The 21,948-nt window shown below is 41.6% G+C and overlaps 1 protein-coding gene across 7 annotated transcripts in view; it reads left to right on the top strand.

The window, feature by feature from the left end:
- Positions 1 to 21,948, top strand: part of Runx1t1 (RUNX1 partner transcriptional co-repressor 1) — a 152,128-nt gene that overhangs the window by 77,437 nt on the left and 52,743 nt on the right. For all 7 annotated transcript variants that reach the window (NM_001436913.1, NM_001436918.1, NM_001436915.1 and 4 more), the window contains 2 exon segments: positions 16,770 to 16,907; positions 18,923 to 19,164. In NM_001436913.1, the coding sequence (NP_001423842.1) occupies positions 16,770 to 16,907; positions 18,923 to 19,164 (380 nt within the window).

Here is a 21,948-nt window from a genome sequence, read left to right on the forward strand (position 1 = left end):
TTTCATTGGAGCTATGTGGGAGGAGTGATAGTGACTGGAGTCAGTGAAGTATAAGTGATTCAGATGACAGATGTTTTTGACAACTATCCTTTTGTTATTTTTATCATTAAGGAAACACAAGAGGAGTAGCGAACTCCACTGCTCTGGTCTCCCTTTAAGTCAGTATTTCTAGAGATTTATTTATTTTTATTTTGTATGAATGTTTGAGTGCCTGCCTGTATGTATGCACACCACATGTGTGCCTGTTGGTCAATACAGGACAGTGGACAGTGTTAGAACAGCTAAATCTGGAGTTAGTGATTGTGAGTTGCCTGATGTGGGATCTGAGCCCTAAATCTGGGTCTTTTGTAAGAGCAGCAAGCTCTTAACCACTGGGCGTCTCTCAGCCTCCACATCTGTATTTTTAAATAAAAACATCCTTATTCACCTTTATGACGGAATACCTTGTTATAAGTTTCGGGATTGAATTGATTCACAATTATAATGTAAGCTGTGCCTTGACCTGTGACACTTTCCAATCTGATGGGAGACATTAGGGAAACTACTAATTATAGAGTTGTTGCCTAATTATAGTAAGCTGTAAAGACAGCGTAGTTGGTAAAATAGCGTTTATAGTAGAGTGTTGTGGGGAGAGATTAAGGCCACCTCCTTTATGTAGTGGGTTTGACCTGAACTGTTTACTCCAGGCAGAGAGAAGCCTGGAAGTCAGAGAAGTTCATAAGTCACTAAACCAATGAGGTGTGTGGTGAGATAAAAAAGGATTGCAAATAAAATCGAGCTTCCCTGCAGGTCAGTTAGAGGATTTTGATTCCTGTGTTCAGAGTGAAAGGAAACTATTGTCAATGTTTTAAACTGAGAAGTAACAAGATCCCATAATTAGGATGTAAATTGTGCCTTTGTGTGTGTGTATATGTGTGTGTGTGTGTGTGTGTCTGTGTGTGTGTGTGTCTCTGTGTGTGTGTGTTTTATGTGTATATGTGTGTTTGATGTGTGTGCTTGTGATGTGTGTGCTTGTGATGTGTGTGTGTTTGATGTGTGTGTGTTTGATGTGTGTGTGATGTATGTGTGTGTTTCATGTGTGTGTGTTTAATGTGTGTTTGATGAATGTGTGTTTCTGTGGGTGTGGGTGTCTGTGTGTGTCTTTGTGTGTGTGTGTGTGTGTGTGTGTGTGTGTGTGTGTGTGTTTGATGTGTGACCCTGGAAGTTTCAATCCCCCTGAACAGAGATGGCAGATGGTGAGCCATCATATAAAGAAGAACATAAAGTTCTTGAAGAGTGTGATTTTCTTTTCATTTGTGTTTCTTTTTCTTGCTCTTGCTGTCTGAAATGATAGCTAGTCACTGCAGGTAGGTGTAATGAAGTTTCATTGGGTTTCATATGGTTTTTTGTCCTTGCTGACCTGGAACTCTGTACAAACCAGGCTGCAGTCTCTCTGCCATGGCCTTGTGGATGCTGAGGTGTTAAGCATGTGCTACCACCCCAAACTTAACTGTGCTTGAGCCAGTGATTCACTGGATAGACCAGTGTAGCCTTGAAACCATGACTTAGCCTAGCCTGATTGGGAATAGATAATATTGTACCTCTTGAATAATATTAGCCTCTTGAATGCTGGCATTAAAATGTTTCCAGATCATTAAAAAATTATTGTTAGATTTTAAAAGTATTATTATTAAAGTAATATATACATATATATATAATACCTACATACTACTTTGTATCTTGTAAAATGTAGTAATTTTATATATAAATATATGTGTATATATTTATGCATCTATATCTAATCTCTATCGCTATCTATCTACCTATCTATACATATATATGGAGAGAGAGAGAGAGAGAGAGAGAGAGAGAGAGAGGGAGAGAGAGAGAGCGCATGTGCACATGTGTGCATATGTGAGGTCAAAGGAGTTTATTTTCACATCCCACCTTTACATGAGTTTCAGGATCAAACTCAGGTAATCAGTCAATTCGTTCAGCAAATGGCATTGCCTGCTTAGGCATCTCTCCAGTCCTGCCTTGAATATATTTATTCTTAAGTTTATACTATACTGAGAATCAAACCTCGTTAAGCAGCTGGACAAACTCTTTGTAACTGAGTAATAACCCCCAGCCCTTACAGTTTTGGTTTCAATTTGGAATTGTCTCCATAGGCTGCCCAGTTTGGCTTTGAGTTCCTGGGCTCTAGCGATCTTCCAGTTTCAGCCTCCCCAGTAGCGGGTTTAGAGCCATGTACCTACAACTGCACATTTGGTTGCATTGCTTTTAAGCATAGGCTAAAGAGCAACAGCAGTCAAAATGAATATAGGCGAGTCTGTCATTCTAGCTCAAAAAAAAAAAAAATGCTGAGGCAAGAGAACCCAAGTGTCCACACAAAAACAGCTCTCCCTTCAAAGGGATAGCGTAGTTTATTCTGGATCCAAATGAGAGTTAACATGGCCTGGGAACATGAGCCGGTTTGTCCTAGAAAACATACTCCAATGTAGTAGTAGTTTCATGAGGATTTCATAGTCATGTTTCAGATACGTCGGTAGAAATGTCAGGAAGCTGAATTAGAGCAAAGAGAAGTCTCTGCTGCGGGTTTCAGATGCCAGCTGATTGCATTATCACCTTGCCTTGTTGGCAGCTAGCATTCTGTCACATTCATACATTCATGGTTCCAGGGGATACGTCACAAGGACATTAACCCTGAACCAGTTGGGAACCAGGGTGACTCAATCTAACTTGGCTCCAGACTTGTAACTTGTAAATCTCGGAGATTTACCTCAAGGAATCATTGACATAGACGTGCCTTTTTTTTCCTGGTAACTTCAGTTCATACAAGTTCAAAGCTAGCCTTGACAATTTATTGTGACCCTGTCTTAAATAGCAATAAAAAAAGGATTATGGGTATAGCTCAGGGTTATTAAGATAATACCTTCTGCTGTATGGTACGTACTCTGCAGCTTATTGATGTGGTCCTAAACACAATGGCTTCCGAAACGTTGCATGGAAGATGGCATCACTTTCAAGAATGTGGGAGAATGGAGTTGAGAAACCCATTTAGGCAGCAGGATAACTTTATGGTGGCAGGTCTGGAAAGACAAGCGCTCGTGGGTTTCATGAATAGACGGCAAAGTGGTGCTGATTTCTTGAAATGTACTTTGTCTCTTTCCCAAGTGACTCTTTCTTATGGACTGGGATTTGCTTCCTGACCTCACCATGTTTGCCTCAAGTCCTCCTTGCTGAAAGTTCAGCGTCTGAGTTCTTGTCTCTCGTCTTGTACCTGTTTCTACCCTGGGTGTTTGTATCTCTGTTCCTGGGCTAGGGTTATACACAGTATGATTTATTTGTTTGTCCATTCATTTGCATGTATATGCATGTGCTTAGAGGTCTACTGGTATGTGCATGCAGAAGCAAGCTGAGGCTGGGTTTCTTTCTGAGGCAACTTCCACTTGGTATATTGAGGCAGATTCTCTCACTTGAATCCAGCATTTGGCACTTCAGTTAGTCTAGCCAGCTATATTCCTCTAGAAATCCGCTGCGTCTCTTTACCTTGTGCTGGTGACAGGTAGACATGGTGGATCTGAATTCTGATCTTCATGCTTGCACACTAATTACTTTACCTCCTGAACCATCTCCTCTATTGTGTATTTGTTTTTCCTTCAAAAAATATTGTTATATGCATGGGTGGTTTAGCCTGTATGCTTGTCTGTGTACCACTTCTATGCCTGCTATCTGCAGAGGCAAAAGGATGGTGTCAGAATCCTTGGAAATGGATTACAGATGGCTGGGAGCTACCATGTAGGGTGTAGGAATTGAACTCAGGTCCTCTGAAAGAGCAGCCAGTCCTCTTAAGGGCTGAACAATCTCTCCAGCCTGTTCCATTCTCTCTCTCTCTCTCTCTCTCTCTCTCTCTCTCTCTCTCTCTCTCTCTCTCTCTCCTTTTCTTTCTTTCACAGTCATATTGTGTAGCCTAGGCCGATCTGGAACTTAGTGTAGAATACAGACTAGCCTATAACTTTCAGCCTTCCTATCTTAGCCTTCTGAGTGCTAGGAAAACAGTCGTGAACTGTCACACCAGTCTTCTCTGATATTTATTATTCGCTTTCCTTCTCCATGTCTACCTAAGAAACGGGCTTGCCATTTGGCTGCTGAAAACCTCGGTCATGTTCCCGTTGCTCGTAAGGTGAAGCTTATTAATATTATTTCCCCCCATGGAGTACACGCAATTAAACTCCAAGATATACTCAGTTAAGATTCTACTGTTGGCTGATCTGTGGCTAAGCCACAATTATATACCATGTACACCTTCTAATTTCCAGCTTTGATTTGCTAAGCATTCCCTGGGTAACTGGAACTGACTGGATTAGGAGTCTGAGCTGCCATGTTTTGCAGGGTCTCAGCCTTTTGTTGTACATTTCCTTAACCAGCAAGCTACTGAAGCAAAAATTGTCTGTGCTTAAAGAATATGAAGATTGAATCTTTACACAGTGACTTTTCCACATTCTGAAGTGATCTAATGATACTGTGAATTGGAACAATGTCATTCTCTTATTAGGTATGTTCAATTTACTTTTATTTTGTTTTATGTTTGAGACAAAATCTTGTTTGTGATTTGGCTTCCTATGAATTTACAATGCAGCCTCTTCCCTCGTTTCCCAAGTACTGGAACAGGTATAATCACAGGTAGCCATTCTGTCTGGCTAAGTATTTAATCTCAGTCATTTGGTCAACAGTTGCTCATTGCCTAGATGGGGAGTCTGTCCTTCTCATTCTGAAAGAGGAGACGCCCTTTATCTTTTATCTCATATCTCATATAGGATGGTGAAGTGTTAAATAGATGCACATGAAACCAAATCGACAGAAGTAGGCTAATGTCATTATACAGGTGAAGGCAGGTACATGAGAAAATGAGGCCTGTCATTGGATGAGAAGGAAGGATGGGTGGGAGAAAAGTTTTAGAAAGGAGAGAAGGGCGGCAGCAAGGAGAAGGAGCTGGGAGAACATGACGGCAGATGTTAAGATTCTTCTCTGCACATAGATAGATACAGGTTGTTATGACAATTTTTAAGGGATGGGTGTGTACGGGATTTTGTGCTGTCTAGATGGGTAAATTATATCTTATCAATTAGATCAGAGGTTATTGTGTGGTGTGTTCTTTCATGTGGTGTCTTAATTGAGTCCACATTAAGAGAATCTTGAGATAGGTAGTCTGTGTATGAAACTGGCATGGCAGTGACCCGCTTTGGGAACTAAGTGGGTAGAGAGATTGCTGTCCGGCTCAGAGAGTAGCCATCGGCAGTGTGATATGGGATGGAGCTTAGCTGGTGAGACGCTTTGCTGACTGAGATGAAAATATACCGCAGATGCCATGTGGCCCTAAGTACAGTGCCGGCTAAAGGGTTACCAGATTTTTGTATATTTACCGCAACAATCATGAGGTCTCCATCCTCTAGATATGAACCTTGATAGCTTCCAGGAGCTGCTTCCAAGAAGTGATTACAAGAAAACTCAAGAATGAGGATCACAACTGTTGATGAAAGGAGGTGTTTCCATAAGATGAGTAACCGCTGGAATCTACCAGCATTGCCAAGACCAGTGGTTCTTCTTCTCATCATGAAATCACCAAGATAATATTTGAGTTAGCAGCACCATTTGGCTCTGCCTATGTTCACTCTTGGTCTGGAGGCCACTTCAGTCTCAATGTGAGCCAGTTGTGCTATTTTTCCAACTTCCGTCCTTTGATTGTGTGCACTCTCAACACCTTTCCTCTGTTTTATTCATCTCTTGTCCTGACCTGGGTAACTGGGGATTAGTCACAAACCTGTGGCTCTTTGGGCACAGCCTACCTTTGCTCTCTTCATTCACCCATTCGACAGCCTGAATCAGATGCTACTATTCCACTCAGTGTGAAACATGCCAAGTGAATTGCAGTTTAAATCGGACAAAAGTCTGTGCTCAGGAAGTTGGCATTCAAAACTAGATTAATGTGTGCAACGTAGCTAGATGACTGCTTTACAATAAGGGGATGGAGTTAGTGCTAAACTGGTAGAATGCCTGTCTAGCATTCATGAGGTCTGGTTGAAGCTTCTGAATGGAAAATAACACTGTGTAATGACACATCCTGTGAACTCAGTAGTCAGGTAAGGAAGACAGGGGAAAGATCAGTCCAAAGTCATCTTTGGCTGAATAGTGAAGTCTAGGCTATCATGGGTTCCATGAGACCCTTTCTCAAAGAAGATCAATTCTTGTCCCCAACTTAGGTGACTCGACCTTCTTTTATTTTTTGAAGTTAGTTTCTGTAAGTAAAAGTAAGAGGTAGACTTTTTCCTAGTCTCTGCCTGGTTTTCTTCTTCACCACATTTCATGCCCATTACAGGCACACATGCACCATGGCTGTTATCTGATTTTGGACCAGCTGCTGACAATTCCATTTGAGGCCTGTGTTGTTGGCTGTGTTCACTAATCATCCTTTCCCTGGTGTTTACTAATGGCTTGTACCCAAGATGTCTATTGTCACGCTTGCTGGTCAGAGTTTATGACTTAGTGGGCTTCATCTTAACCTTTGGATTTCAAAGGTATACATTTTCTTATGGTAGCTATGACATAAAACAGTGCACAATGATTAGTGATTAGTGTGACCTGAATAGCCTTGGAATGGTTTGGTCCAGATTAAAGACCCTCTTAATCCCACTTTGGCTGCTTTGTCACTCCAGAGCCCCGAGAGTTTCTCCTTTGTGACGATGAAGGAGTAAGATTTCAAGATGGTAGTCATGAACCCCATGCAGCCACAGTTGTTGAACATGTGACACGACTGGAGTGGTCAGAAGGAAACTTTAAGCTTTGTTTAATTTTAATTAAAATTTAAATTGCTACGTGTGGCCCTGGCTACTCCACTAGAACATGTATATCCTAATGTGTCACTAGCCCTGGATGTAACATTAATGACCGTGGTCTGTAGTCCTGTGTTTTCAAGTCAAATGAAGTAGCATTTGGCCTGCGATAGCAAGCCAATCTTCCAAATCTCCATCTTCAGTCTTTGTCTCTCTTTCTTTCTAATGGAAGAGTCTGCAGTCTTGTTTTCATTGTAATCTTAGATGTAATATATGCATGTCTTTGCACTTACTGTGGATCTATCCTTACGGAGTTTTGCTTGTAGATTGTGGATTCTCTCATTACTGCCACAAAATTACACGCAAATGGCTATTTAAGGAAAGAAGCATTCATTTTGGTTCACATTTCAAGGGTCCAGTGCATTTTTAGCAGGCATTGCAGGAACCTGAGGCATCTGGTCACACTGCATTCACAGTGAGGAAATAGTGGGATGACGTGAGTGCTCATCTCACTGTCTCCTTTCCTGTCAGCCCAGGACCCCAGCCCATGGAGCAGTGGTACCCATACATAAGGTGTGTTTTCCCCTACCAAGCTAATGTAGAAAATCTCACAGACATGCACTGAGATTTGTCCCCTATATGATTCTAGATCATAACCTGACCGTTTGAATGATCACAACTTGTTTTTAATTGTGAGAATAAAGTATGTTCATTGTAGAATAAATAGTGTATTTTTGGGCCCATAAGTGCTTTTACCTCTCTTTGTTTAACATATATGGGTGTGACGATGACTATACCCTTATTTACAAAGGGAGGTTTGAAGCCTGAATGGTTCATAGGTGTATAAGCTGAAATGTTAAAATGAGATTTCATGGGTATAGCTTCCATTTAATGTCTAGAAAAACACCATCTAGCAATAGGCATTCTGTTCCTCTGGCTCTTAAAATCTTTCAACTCTCTCTTCAGTAATTTTTTTCAGAGTCTTAGGTTTACAGGGAAAGAGGGAGGAATGAGGGCTAAATAATACTATGGATGTTTGAAAAAGCCACCGAGAAACATTACTTTATAAGCTCTCTCTCTCTCTCTCTCTCTCTCTCTCTCTCTCTCTCTCTCTCTCTCTCTCACACACACACACACACACACACACACACACACACACACACGGTTGTAATATTGCCCTAAGAACCAGAGATTAACAAAACCCACAGGATCAGGTGCAAGAAACTTCCCTACAAGTTGTTGGTTGAAGGAATCAGGACATTCTCAAAACAGTAACATGTTACTGATATTGCCTCCAATTGCCAACCATCCTGTGAAGGTAAGACTGTTGCTGAAAACACCACATCTTTCAGACCCAAGACTTCAAACAATCAAACTAGAATGGCTTGGCTGTCTCCTGCCTGAGGGCTAACTCTCATAGTATCAAAAAGTGCTGTGCCCAATGCCAAGGGAGAAAAGCAATGAGACATCCTACTCAGCTGTAAAGTCTAAGCCATAACAGTGACCAGCCCAGCAAGACATTTCATTTGAGCGATAGTAGTTATCCTGGGGACAACCAACAGCTATCTAATTAGACTTAAGGATCACTCCTCAGGAGGAAAATCATGCCTGGCACTGTGAACCTGGCCAACTATCTGTGGCTAGGGAGGTCATAGACCCTGGAAAAGGGTGACCCTTGTCATTTTCCTAAACCAATATAATTTCTAACTGTATTTGTCCTGATACCCATACATAGGGTAGCTCTGGCCCTTCATCAAAGAAGGTTTCTCTGCTGCAGGAGGAGACATTACCAAGGTCCCCTACTGGTCAAACTGCAGAAAAAAGTGACCACAGGCTCATAGCCCCAACCGATACATGGAATTTATTTTATTCTTGAGAGATGATCTCATTTATCAGAGGCTAGTTTTGAGCTCTTACACAGTTGAGGAGGACTTTGAATTTCTGACCCTCCTGCCTGAGCGTTCAGGTATGCATCTCCGTACCCAGTTTGTCCAGTGGGGATGGAAACGACCCGCGTAATGCAATCGACTCCCAACCCCAACACTCTACTCTTTTCTCCTCCTTCACTTCCTTTCCTTCCCATCCTCCTCTCTTCCCATTCCTCCTCTTTCCATTCCCCCTTTCCCTTACTTCCTCCTTGTCCTCTGCCTCCCCTCACCCCTTGGGATAGTGTTTCATGAACAAAGAGCCCACACCATCTGAAATCCTCGTGCTTGTGACCTTGAGGTAGAACATCCTGGAGAATGCCGTGGATAAGATTGATAGGATCTGAAGAGATGTTGCTTCGGATAGCACAGCTCCACCCTGCCCCATTGAAGGAACAGGGATGTTTCCTCCTCTTTTAGAAGGTAGGGTATTCCCCTATAGCACTTCCTCGAACTACTTGTTCAACAGGATTTCAACACCCACCTCTGAAAGGCATGGCAGATAAGAGAATTCCTGTAAAACAAAGAGCAGCTGCCCTTTGGAATTGTGGGATAGGGGAGGCAGCTGAACAAGCTCACCATGTGACCCCTGCCAGAGATGAGCAGTTTTGAGCTTGAGCGCTGTTGTGTTTGTGACTGGGCTAAACTAAAGAGCGATTTGTTTTTATCCTGAAAACTATGGAACTCTCCTTAAGGTAACTGCTTTTTATTTGTTTTGATTGTTACTCCTTGAGATAGTCTCCTGTGACTCTGGCTCAGGCTGGCCTTGAACTGCTGACCCTGCTTCCTAGTCTTTGTAGCTGCTAGGATTACAGTTGTATACTGCCATGCCCAGCAACATGGCTTCTCCATTTTTAAATGTTTTTTGACTGTGTGTGTGTGTGTGTGTGTGTGTGTGTGTGTGTGTGTGTGTGTGTGTGTGAGAGAGAGAGAGAGAGAGAGAGAGAGAGAGAGAGAGAGAGAGAGAGAGAAGGAAGGAAGGAAGGAAGGGGAGAATCGTAATAGAGAAAGTCTTTTCTCATAGCCCAGTCTATCCTTGAATTTATTGTCCTCCTACAACAGATTTCTGAATGCTGAAAGTTAGACACTTCGTTTTTTGCAGTTCTATGAGGTCATGAGGTCAGAGAAGAGATAAGGTTCTTTCATGTTTCAGGAATACTCATGACATTTGCTTTTGTCCTTTGTTCATGTTGCTATAACAATACACTATAGAGTGGGTAATTTCTGAAAACAGAAATCTTTTTCACTGGGCTGGGACCTGGAGGTTTTAGGACTCTTGGTGCCTAGTGAGGGCCTAATCTATACCTTGTTGGGTGTGTCTATCCTCACGTGGTGGTGCAAAGGAGACTGCAGTTCTTCCCTGAACCTCCCCACTGCATTTTTGCTCTTTTTATACATTTGCAAAAGAAGAATGAGTCCAGCCCCTAGTATATACTGGGCACATGTCTACCACTGAACTATATCACACCACTTTTTATTTATCTGTTTTTTTTTTTTCTTTTCTTTTTTTTGGAGCTGGGGACCAAACCCAGGGCCTTGCGCTTGCTAGGCAAGCGCTCTACCACTGAGCTAAATCCCCAACCCTATTTATCTGTTTTAATGTTGAGACATAGTGTCCTTAAACTCCCTAGGTTGACCACAAACATGTAATCCTAAGTGATTGGGACCACAACCACCATGCCTATCTCTTTGGTCCTTTTATAATGAACGGCTGTCATGTCTGAAAGCAAAGCCTTCATAACCTCAGCACTTCCTAAAGCCCCCACTTTTTTTTTTTTTTCCGGGACTGGGGACCGAACCCAGGACCTTGCGCTTCCTAGGTAAGCGCTCTACCGCTGAGCCAAATCCCCAACCCCAAAGCCCCCACTTTTTAATGCTATATCACTGGCGACACATGAAATTTGGGCTGTGTGGTGATACATGTCTGCGATCTCAGTAGTCTGGACGCTGAGACAGAAGGATTGCATTGAGTTTGAAGCAAGCCTGAGATACATTCATGAAACCTTGTGGCGAAAAACAAACTGAAACAAAGCAAAATAAAAGCCCAAGAGAGTTTTAGGTGACATTTAGACATGATGCATATATGACACGGAGAGCAATATCCTCATATTTGCATAGAAGTATAGGAAACTAATGACAAAGTTCAACTTGATCTCAGATCTTCATAATTGTCTTATATTACAGATGTTTCCCAACTTGGGATGTGTCCTTTAACATTTAAGGTTTGATCTTTTTCCTGGGATGGTAATGTAAAGGACTCTAAGTAGCAGTAGCCGTGAGTCATGTGATATCAGGAACACATCGGGACATTATACAGTCCTCTGTGGTACCCAGACGTGATATTGGTAGGCAGCTAGAGGAACTAAACGCTTTCCTATCCTCTCTTTTTGCTTTCTTGTCATTGATTTTTTTTTCTTTTTTTAAACATGGAGTTCCCGTATGTAGCTCTGTCTAGCACTAACTCCCGGTGGCCTCTGCCTCCAGGGTGCTGGGATTACAGGTGTGTGTCTCTGTGTTTGGCTTTGAATGTTTTTCTGAGCAGTCAAGGAAGTGGAGACTTTTCCTCTCACCATTGGTCCTTCAGGCAGAGATGGGAGGGTCAAGAGTGAAGATCACCTCCAGTTGTTTAGTGGATTTGAGGTCAGCCAGGACCACAAGAGACCCTGACTTTAAAAAGCAAAGAAAATGCATTGTTTCGAAGTTACATTTTATTTATTTATTTGTGTGTGCAGGTATATGTGTGAATGCCATGGCACTTGTGGGGGACAGAAGACAGTGAACAGAAGTCTGTTCTCCCATTTATCCTATGGCTCAGGTTTCCAGTTCAGGCCTCTAAGCTTGCTGGCAAGCACTTTTACCCACTGATTCATCTTATGGGATTCTCATATGCACGTCTTAAACTCATTTCTGACTTATGATATTTTCAATTACGATGAGTTATTGGAACATTATACCAATAGAAAGCTGGGAGCATCTGTCCCTGAATTCTACTCTCTCCCAAGTGCTGTTGATGGCTGGTATGACTCATGTCTATTGGTGTTTTGTCTGCATGTGTGTCTGGGTGAGGGTGTGAGATATTGGAGTTACAAACAGTTGTGAGCTGTCACATGCATGCAGGGAATTGAACCTGGGTCCTCTGTTAATAGCATTCAATCCTCTTAACCACGGATCCATCTCTCTAACCCCAAATTTGCCTGGCTTTGAACTAGTTCTAATACAGAGAATAGATTTAGAGAGGGAAAGTGATCATAAATCCTAGAAACTGAGTTATGTGTGTTTTAGTTTGTTTTGTTTTTTGAGATAGGGTCTAGCTGTAGCTCTTACTGGCTGCAACTCAATATGTAGAGCAGGCTGGCCTTGGTCCACTCACTTCTGCCTCTCAAGTGCTGGGATTAAAGGTGTGTGCCACCGAACCCAGCCAGTACGTATATATTAAATACACTTCGAAGGGAGAATTAAAAAGAGAAAGTAGTCCATCAAGTTACCTGATGTTTCCAGTAGTTCGTGTGTGTAGCTTGTACACACTGTCTCCGGCAGACAGACTGATGGACGGTGAAAGAGAAAAACCTAAACGATGTGCTTGATGCATGGGCAGTTGAGGAAAACTATAAGAGAACGTGTATGAGCTCTAATGGGCACTAAAGAATATGCAGATAAGGGCAGGGCCATTTGCAATGAGGGAAGCAACAAAGACTCAAAACCAACAAAAAAATGCCCCACAGAACCCAGGAGTAGCAATAGCCATCTCCTGTACTGACGGATAAGGGGCTCGATGAACTGGCAAGAGGCAGAGATCTGCATAAGAAAGTTAAGGAGCGCATTGGTGTCCAATGGGAGTAGGGACGAGCTAGAGTTTTAGACACATGATGTCATTCAATTTCTTACCACATCTGTAAGAGGAACACAGAATAGCCCCCCATTTTTGCTGTGCATAAGTAAGGATAACTAACCGAAGGGAGGGCTTACTATTAATGGTTGAAAGAATTCCTTTACATCAATCTTCTCTAGCAAGGCCTGTAAACAAGGCCATTGCAGACTCCCTCCCTTTCATACCTTACAAACACACCTGGAACTATTTGAAGTCACTTTAAGTGAGACAAGTGCCAAGCCAGATTATGTTATACCTTTTTACACTGAACAAAGAAAGCAAAAAGGAAATGAAAAACATGTCGCCTCTAGAGGGCCCTGGCAACGAATCCGACACTGAAATGGTATCAATAATACATTTTTATATGCCGTAAGTCTTTCCGTGCACCACCATCTTTGGTACATATGTGGTGGATATTTGCCAAGTGAGAAAAATGTTACTGCCCAGGGAAGATTGTCTTGTCTGGAAGCTGTGGGAATCATTGAGAGGTAAGGTCAACTCTCATTTACTTTACCTACCTTCCCGACCTGACCAGTTTTCTTTTCCAGTCTTTTCTTCCCTTTTCTCCCTCCCCCCGTTTTCTTCCCTCCCTCTCTTGTATCATTTTGTGTCATTCTTTCAATATGTATCATAAGTTGTCCTATAGTAACTGAAAGACAGAAAGGATACACCAGGAAAAGTAGAATCTTCATTAACTTAAATAAGTTACTTGTGATACCGTCTAACCTCATGTTGGTTTAACTGTGTCTACTAATTTGAAATAGGGTGAAGTGCTTCTCTGGTTAAGTCATTGTTCTCCTGCTGTTTGCTATATAGTTTCAAGAATATATATTTCAAAAACATTGGAAAAAATAATCCCAAACAAATGTGACAGAGCTCTGCGTACTTGAAACATATTGTCCAAATTTATCTTGCATCTCTGTGCTGCAGAAGGTTTCTGTGTGATTGGGTTAGGCCTGCCCGATGATTTCTTCATCTATCACCATCCTGGGTGTATTGTGCCGAGCAGAACAGAATGGCTTACATATGGTCCCACTTTGTCGTAGTTTGTAGGGCCTCTGGGTTGGAACTATTTGATCAGAGAAGCCAACCGTCACAGAAATTTGGCTAATGTAAAAATCCTACATATGCACATGTACACACAGATCAGGTCAGAACACATCTATTCCTGTTTGAACTAGTGGTATCCTTCCTTCCATGTGTTGATTGGTAGTTCTTTCTCTTAAAATATTGATGACATTTAAAAAAAAATAAAACCCTTCATACCTGTTTTGATAATGCTATTCTAGATAGGCACTATGTAACATGTGTGGTCCAAGGCTAGCATTGAGAACCTTTCTCAGTTAAAGCTATGAGTACATCCATCATCTTTCTAGAACCAGACAGAGCTGGAAATTTCAAAGATTATCCTCAGCAGAAACCTAACTCTTAAGTTTGAAGAAGCCCATGGTGGGCTTTACAGTGTATCCTTTGTTCTTGGTGTAAGCACTTAAAAGGACTTGTGTGAGCTTTTCCAGGTTAGGTATTCTTGTCATTTGAGGTGGGTGGCTGTGGCCCGGGCTGCAGGGTCCTGTTTCAGTTGTGTATCAGCTAAGCGTCTGAGGACCTCGGTCTCTTTGGGACCTTTCTCCTTGTTTTGTTCTTTTCCCTGTTTCTCATTTTTCCTTTCGTTGCTTCATTGAATTTTTTTTTTTTATGCCTCCCATTTCCCCCTCCCCCTCTGCTCTTGCTTTTTCGGTCTGTTCAACCACGTGCTCTGTGGATCTGGCCTGCCTTCCCTCTTGGTTCCCTGTGAGTGTTAGCAGAATGAAAGCCAGATGGACCAGCAGTTCCCACTGTTATCTTCCAGCAGACTCTGGCAAGCCTCCCTCCCTCCTTCCTTTCTTGGCATGACAGAAGTATTTGCCTTTATTTAGGGAGAGCGTGTTCGCTGCTGTACCTCTTCGCTCCCCTGCAGTAGAAGAAAACTCTTCTCTTCTTGCTGAGGTTGGTTAAGGATAGTAGATGTGCAATGGATTTATAGAAGGAGCAGATTGAATCCCGCCTAACTTGTTTATTTTTCTGAAGTGAGGGATTCCTGACGCTGGTGGTTACATGCCCTGGGATAACAGTATAAAGACATGGTTTTTGTAGTAAGATAAAGTCTGGAGCAAGTTGTGTTTGCGCTGCTGCCAATATGTCCCTCGGGACACTTCTCGTGACCTGTGACTATTCAGTGTTATTGCACCAATGGTAGAGAGGAAGACACAGAGCCGCTGTCTCAACTAAGAAGCAAAATACACTTACTAGGTTCTAGTTCGTTTTCATGGTATTACATCCTCCCTAAACTGGTATCAACGTTATTTCAACTTTCAAAATGTTGTATTTTATTGCACCCTACCTCTTATGAAAATGCTTCTTTTTTTTTTTTTTTCTTGTTGAGACAGGGTATTACTAAGTAGCCCTCATGAGTTTAGACCTCTGTGTATAGACCAGGGTGGCTTCAGATTAAAAGTAATCCCCATGGCTCTGCCTCTCAAGTGCTGGGATTCCTGGTAGATGCCACCAGGCCCCAGTAGGAAATTGCTTTTGTTTGTCTGAGGTGCAAGCTTAGTATTTCAAGCTGTCCGTGAACTCCTGATCCTCTGTGCCTTCGTTCGCCAAGTGATGGGATCGAAAGCATGTGCCGTGGGAGCTGCCATAGCAAGTTGCGCTGAAGAAAGATTATAATAATAATTATAATAACAGTAATTTGAGATTTCATTATCATTTAACAATTGATGTTAAAAATTACTTGTTTTAACTTTATATGTATGTATGATATATATATATATATATACACACACACCTGTGTGTGTGTGTGTCTGTGTGTGTGTATGTCTGTGTGTGTGTGCACCATGTGTATGCACAAGCCTTAGGATGTCAGAGAGGGAGGGCATTGGACCTTTTAGAACTTCAGTAGCAGGTGATTGTAAGTAATCACGTAGATGCTGTGAATTGATCCCAATGTGTCCTCTTAACCACTGAGCCATCTTTTCAGCTCTATTAATATCTGACTCAGGTAAATTTGGGAATCATGTGTTATAATTCTCATAATAATTTAAAAATCCTATTCTGAATAGCGTATTATTTTTGCCTTTTTTTTTTAGAAAGAACAAGTTTAAAATTTTTGTCTCTAAAGTTTAGGAGTACCTCAAAAAATGTTTCTGGAGCGTCTGTCGTGTATTTGTAGAAGACTGGATCTAGAGCAGCAAGCCAGAAACAATTTCATCTTCAGCAAGAAATTTATTGCCTTGAAATTTATATTAACCTAAAACAATAGATGGAAATATCAAGGGAAAAATAAACTTACAAGCCCGGTGTTCACATTGTCATTCATCATTAGAACATGGACAAAAAAGGTTCAAGACCAGGATGGCCCACATAGTGAATTTCCACATCAAGATAGACTGCAGAGCGACTCAAAACTATCTATCCAGTGTACTCGGGAGAAAAGGGAGATAGGCGTAGGAGGAAACAACTTGGGCTTATACATGGTCATCATTAGATAATACAGGGTTTGTCCAGGGCCCTTATTTAGCTTGTATCAGTTTTTACTTTGAGACTTTCTTGTTGTAAGAATATAAAGTGGAGTAATTTCTCTCAAGCTTTTAACTAAGAGGACAGGCCATGAGTAACCCACCCTCTACATACAGAATAGCTCAACTTTACTGTAGACAGAGCATTTATGTGTTTTTCAAGTAGGGCAGACAAAATTGAGGATCTGGGGAACATAACTCGTTTCATTTAATTGACCAGAAAAACTAAACAAGGTGGGGCTGGGATGTCTGGTAGAAATGGACTGTGAACAGCCTGCCCCTGCCAAGACCTCCTCACTGCTGAGCTGACACTGGGTTTCTACTACTTCTCAGCCACCAGGGCGGGTTCACTATCAACTGTTTTCTTCTTCTTGCTAAGGTTGGCTGCGGCTCCGAGTGAGATTGTGTCAATGCACAGAGCAGTACCAAGACAGCATCTGCCTCAGCTGGAAACAACAATAGAATACATTCCCATAGATAGGAGTGTTTTACTGATAGAAGAGGTGGGGTTTCTTGGTGTTTGTGTGCCCCTGAAACAGACAGACGCAACATTGCGACTCCTGGGTGTCGAAGGAGTGAAATAACATGTTCCTGGTGCCATTCCCAGATCGTACCGAGAAGCACTCCACGATGCCAGACTCACCTGTGGATGTGAAGACGCAGTCTAGGCTGACTCCCCCAGCAATGCCGCCTCCTCCGACCACTCAAGGAGCCCCGAGAACCAGTTCGTTTACGCCAACGACATGTAAGCACTCGGTTCTGAACGGAACTTTTTCAGTTCTGAAGGTTAAATTGGAAATTTTCTGCACATAAAAAAAAAAAAAAAAGAAAAAGAAAAACATCCAGGAAAAATAAAATCCAATAGCAATGCTCTATGCAAAATCAAGTGCAAAACCTTGAAAGTTTGCCAGTAGGTAATGGTTATTGAACCCAAACAAAAGTGTCGTGTTTTAGGTATAATTGGTACAACTGTGACTATTTGCCTGCCTCTCTATTATTACTTCAACATTGTAATCTGCTACAGTTTGAGCAAATGAATAATATTACATTTGCTCCCTTGGTCTAGTTACACCTATGACTTTTAATTCATGTTAATGTAGAGCTCTTTATTTCGGTTGTTCAGTTTCACTTAGAACATAGAGATATGCTATAATTATTTCTAGTTATTTCTACCTTGCTTTCTTCTATGTCAAATAGCTACAAATAATATTAAAAAAAAATCCCCTCACATTCTGAAGTTTAAAAGGCAGTCGCTTGATGCCACAGTCTCCTGTAGAAACCTTTCTGAATTCAGCAGCACAATTCTTGTCAGGGACCTGCCAGGCTTTTGTCAAACTTGTACTTCATTGGCACTCAGCTCATGTCCCATGTTCTGAGTTCTTCCTGTAGCATCCCAGAAGAGGACAGATAGTTCTGACCCCCAAGCCACTTCCCCGTTCTAGCGGGGGGACACTCTGTAGGATGGTTTTAATCAGTCTCACAGTTCTGGTTAAAATTGTCATCCAAGCTTTGTGATGCTAAGAAGTATTTATCTGTTATAGATGATGCTCTTAATGGACCATGTGCCATGAAACCATACGGATGAAAAATATCTGAGAAGCAAAAAATAGACCCATGAGTCTCTAAAGATAGACATCCGAAGTGCTCACGCACAACTGCCCCGCCATTTAAAAGCTCTTTCCAAATGTGTGCAGGGCAGAAGGCTGTGACATGCCAAGTTGTAACCTGTCATCAAATGTTTGTTATCCAAAGTCATGGTGACAGGCATGAGTTCCTCTGAGAAGGCTTCCTGAGCTAGCATTGATAGGTTACTTTGTTCCTCATTGAGATGAAAGAACATTTACTTCTGTTTTTCTTTTGCTTTTAGGGCAGGGTCTCACTCTGTAGCCCATGGTGGCCTTAGACTACCTAGTGTAGTTGGAGATGACATTAACCTCCTAAGCTTTTTGCCTCCATTTTCCCAGCGCTGGATGCCAGGCATGTAGCACAGCACACTGTGACTCCAATGCCGGTCCTTATAGACCCATTATCCTTGGTGTTCAAATAAGTTTCATTGGAAAGCAATTTAGTAAATCACTACTAATCCATGCTCTGTGTTAAATTGAGTTGTCCCCTTTCAATTTCTTAAAATAACTCCTTAGTAACCCCTGAATTCATTTTTGTCTTCCTATCTTCCCCCCACTCCCCAAATAAACGGTTAAGAAACAAGAGGGAGAGAAAATGGCCTTCTAATTGGGTGGCATAAGGTTAAAACTTGAAAGTCCTCTTCCTATAAACACAGCTGTCAGTTGTGTGTACAAAACATGATTAAAAATGTTCAGTGATAAATTTAGTCCCCACCAAATGTACACTTTCTCTAGGGGAGCAGTTTAGGGAGAAGCCATCCTGTTATATTGATGTAAGCCTGTGACAAAAGGCTGACATCCAAAGCTGTTTGTGCTATGTTTGAAGCATTTCAGGTGGTTGGCATATGTGCACATGGGAGGCAGGGCTGGCTTGGTGTAGCAGCAGCAGCAGACTCCATTTATTATCAGCTTCCGTGCAGCAGGCTGCCCCTCACTGCAAGGAAGAGACTTAGAGTTGATAGAGTCCCCGAGTCTGGTGATGCCGTGATGTGCGAGCACTTTGCAGAATGCCCCAGTATTTTCGAAATGACACAAGTGCAAGGTTTCCAGGCAAGGAGTCTGAGTGGCAGTTCCTTCATACATTCTCTTCGAAAACTGATTTACCTTTTCCTTCTGATTTTTGTGCCCTTGACAGTAACGAATGGCACCAGCCATTCACCCACGGCCTTGAATGGTGCCCCCTCACCGCCTAATGGCTTTAGCAACGGGCCTTCCTCTTCCTCTTCCTCTTCTCTGGCTAATCAACAGCTGCCCCCAGCCTGTGGTGCTAGACAACTGAGCAAGCTGAAGCGATTTCTTACTACCCTGCAGCAGTTTGGCAATGACATTTCACCAGAGATTGGAGAAAGAGTTCGCACTCTTGTACTAGGACTGGTGGTAAGCAATCAGAAATCAGTTTTCTGGGATCAGAGGCAGCGTGGGGGGTGGGGGTGGGGGTGGGGTAGGCAGGGCATGGAAAGAAGATGGTCAAACCCCACAGCCATTTCTATATCTCCTGCTACTGTGCCAATCTGTTTGATTCTACAGTAATATATTTTCATTTCTGCATTATGAATGGACCCTACCATAGTCAATTTTACTGTTTTACTGATAACAGTACAGGGATCCAAGTGAGTTGTTGGCTTGGCCATATGTGCTCGTATGTGTAGACATGTATGTGTATGCATGTGTTTATATGCTTACATATTACATGAATATGTATATAGATGTGTTTATATACATATGTTTATATATACATATATACATATGTCTGTAGGATTCGTTTAATAAGCCCGGTCTCCTGGCCTAGTTAAGAGCTTTCTACAATAATAGACTGTTTTTGTTAAGTTAATGAGTCAGTCAATCTAACTGATCGTTTATTTTTAATTTTCATATTTAAGGATTTTTCCTATTGGTTTAGATAAACAAGAATTCATAACAAGTAATGCGTACGTGCTCCATGCAGTTTTATTCTTAAGGCTAATGGCATTAAGGATGTTATTATAAAATATAAATAACATTTACCGTAATTACCATTTTTAACTGTGCAGTTCACTGGGATTACAAATACAGCTACATAGTACAGTTGTTGCCACTAATGCTGTGTGTGTGTGTGTGTGTATGTGTGTGTATGTGTGTGTGTATGTGTGTGTATGTGTGTATGTTTGTGTGTGTATGTGTGTGTGTTTGTGTGTGTATGTGTGTGTATGTGTGTGTGTTTGTGTGTGTGATGTGTGTGTATGTGTATGTGTGTGTGTATGTGTGTGTATGTGTTTGTGTGTGTATATGTATGTGTGTGTATGTATGTGTGTGTATGTATGTGTGTGTATGTGTTTGTGTGTGTATATGTATGTGTGTGTATGTGTGTGTGTATGTGTGTGTATGTGTGTGTATGTGTGTGTGTATATGTGTATGTGTGTGTATATGTATGTGTGTGTATGTGTGTGTGTATGTGTGTGTATGTGTGTGTATGTGTGTGTGTATATGTGTATGTGTGTGTGTGTGTGTGTGTGTGTGTGTGTGTGTGTGTGTGTGTGTGTGTATTGGTGGCGGCTGGGGATTGAAACGTGCCAGGCAAGGTTTCTGTTACTGAGCTACATCCTCAACCTTCTGAAGTTGTTTCATTTTTTCAGCCTAAATCTGTGCTCACCAGACAGACATTTTCAAATTGGCACATTCTATTTTAGTCTCTATATTATCAAACTGAAAATGTGGGCATATATCTTCTTTTTACCCCTTACCCTCAAGTTACTTCTATATGAATTGTAATTTTTTTCACAAATGAGTGACTCCATAGTCCTTAAGGTTGTAACTCCCAGTCCTGAGTCATGGCAGTGACGAATCCCCCAAAGAGCCCTCTCCTCTGTGTTCTAGTGGCTCTGAGGTGTGTTAACAGACCATTTATTTTCATTATTTGGAGCAACCATGAACAAAATAGGACCAGACCATGGGCTTTGGATCATCACTGCCTATGTATAATAGCTTTTGCATTCAAAGAAAGAAGGCCATGTTTCCCAGTCTGCCAGCTGCTACCTCTCAAGACAGAGGTGACACTGGGCAGAGGTGTGCCATTGTGCTTAAGATCCTAGGTAGTTACTTAGCTTTTCCTTTATATATTTATTATCTACCTACCACTCCCCCTCTCCCCCTCCCCCTCTCCCCATCTCTCTTTCTGTGAGATAGGGTCTCACTTTTTAGTATTGGTTGTTCTAGAACTCACTGTATACGTCGTCTGGCTGCCTCTTCCTCTGATGTGCTGGGGTTAATAGTGTGAGCAACACACGCCTTGCTCTTTATACATATTTTAAATTTGTATAATGTATAGGCCTTTCAACATGTAAACAAGCTAAGGAAGCAAAAGTAAATCCACAGAAATAACTCTATCAAAGAAGTGATGAATTTGCTATTAGTTTAAAAAATGTGTTTTGAACTTGATGGGGTGATGTCTAACTGAAACGCTAGCATCCGGAAAGCTGAAACAATAATTTCGAGCCCAGAAGGTAATAGGGAGTATGAAGTGAGACCTTGTCCCTGCCCCACTCCCCAGATTTTCCCCAACGTAAATAAATTTTAATATTTTTTTAAAATTAAAAGCGTTTTCCAAACTTAAAAGTGGAAAATCTCACTGGTCTTGATACAGTTTTCCACTTAATGCGTGACAAATGTTTTGAGTCAAATGAGGTTTTATAAATGGTAGCTTCCCTAACATCCTTATAAACAAGTAGAGAATAGCTATTAGGTACATATTCAACAGGAAGTGATTTATTTATTTATTTATTTATTTATTTATTTATTTATTTGAGATAGATTCTCTTTATGTAGTCCTGATTGTGTCCTATAACTTGATATGTAGAATAGGCTGGCCCTGAACTCATAGAGCTATGGTTGTCTTTGCTTCCCAAGTGCTAGGGTTAAGGGCACACATCCCATACCCAGCCTGGAAGTGACTACCTGTTAAGTAACTAGATACTGTTTTTTGAGAAAAGGGTTCAGGATGCAGTCTTGGCTGCCTAGAGTTTAAAAATCTATCTCTAGGACTGGGCTTGAACTCTTACTCTGTGTATCAGTGTCCCAAGTGCTGGGAAAAAAGGATCACACGTGTGGGTCACCTTGTCCCTACTTAGACCAGGATCATTGGTTAATTGTTGGGACTAACCTTTAAAGGGAGATTTTTGTGCATAT

The sequence above is a fragment of the Rattus norvegicus genome, chromosome 5, assembly GCF_021556685.1.
Source record: "Rattus norvegicus strain SHRSP/BbbUtx chromosome 5, alternate assembly SHRSP_T2T, whole genome shotgun sequence".
Lineage (NCBI taxonomy): Eukaryota > Metazoa > Chordata > Mammalia > Rodentia > Muridae > Rattus > Rattus norvegicus.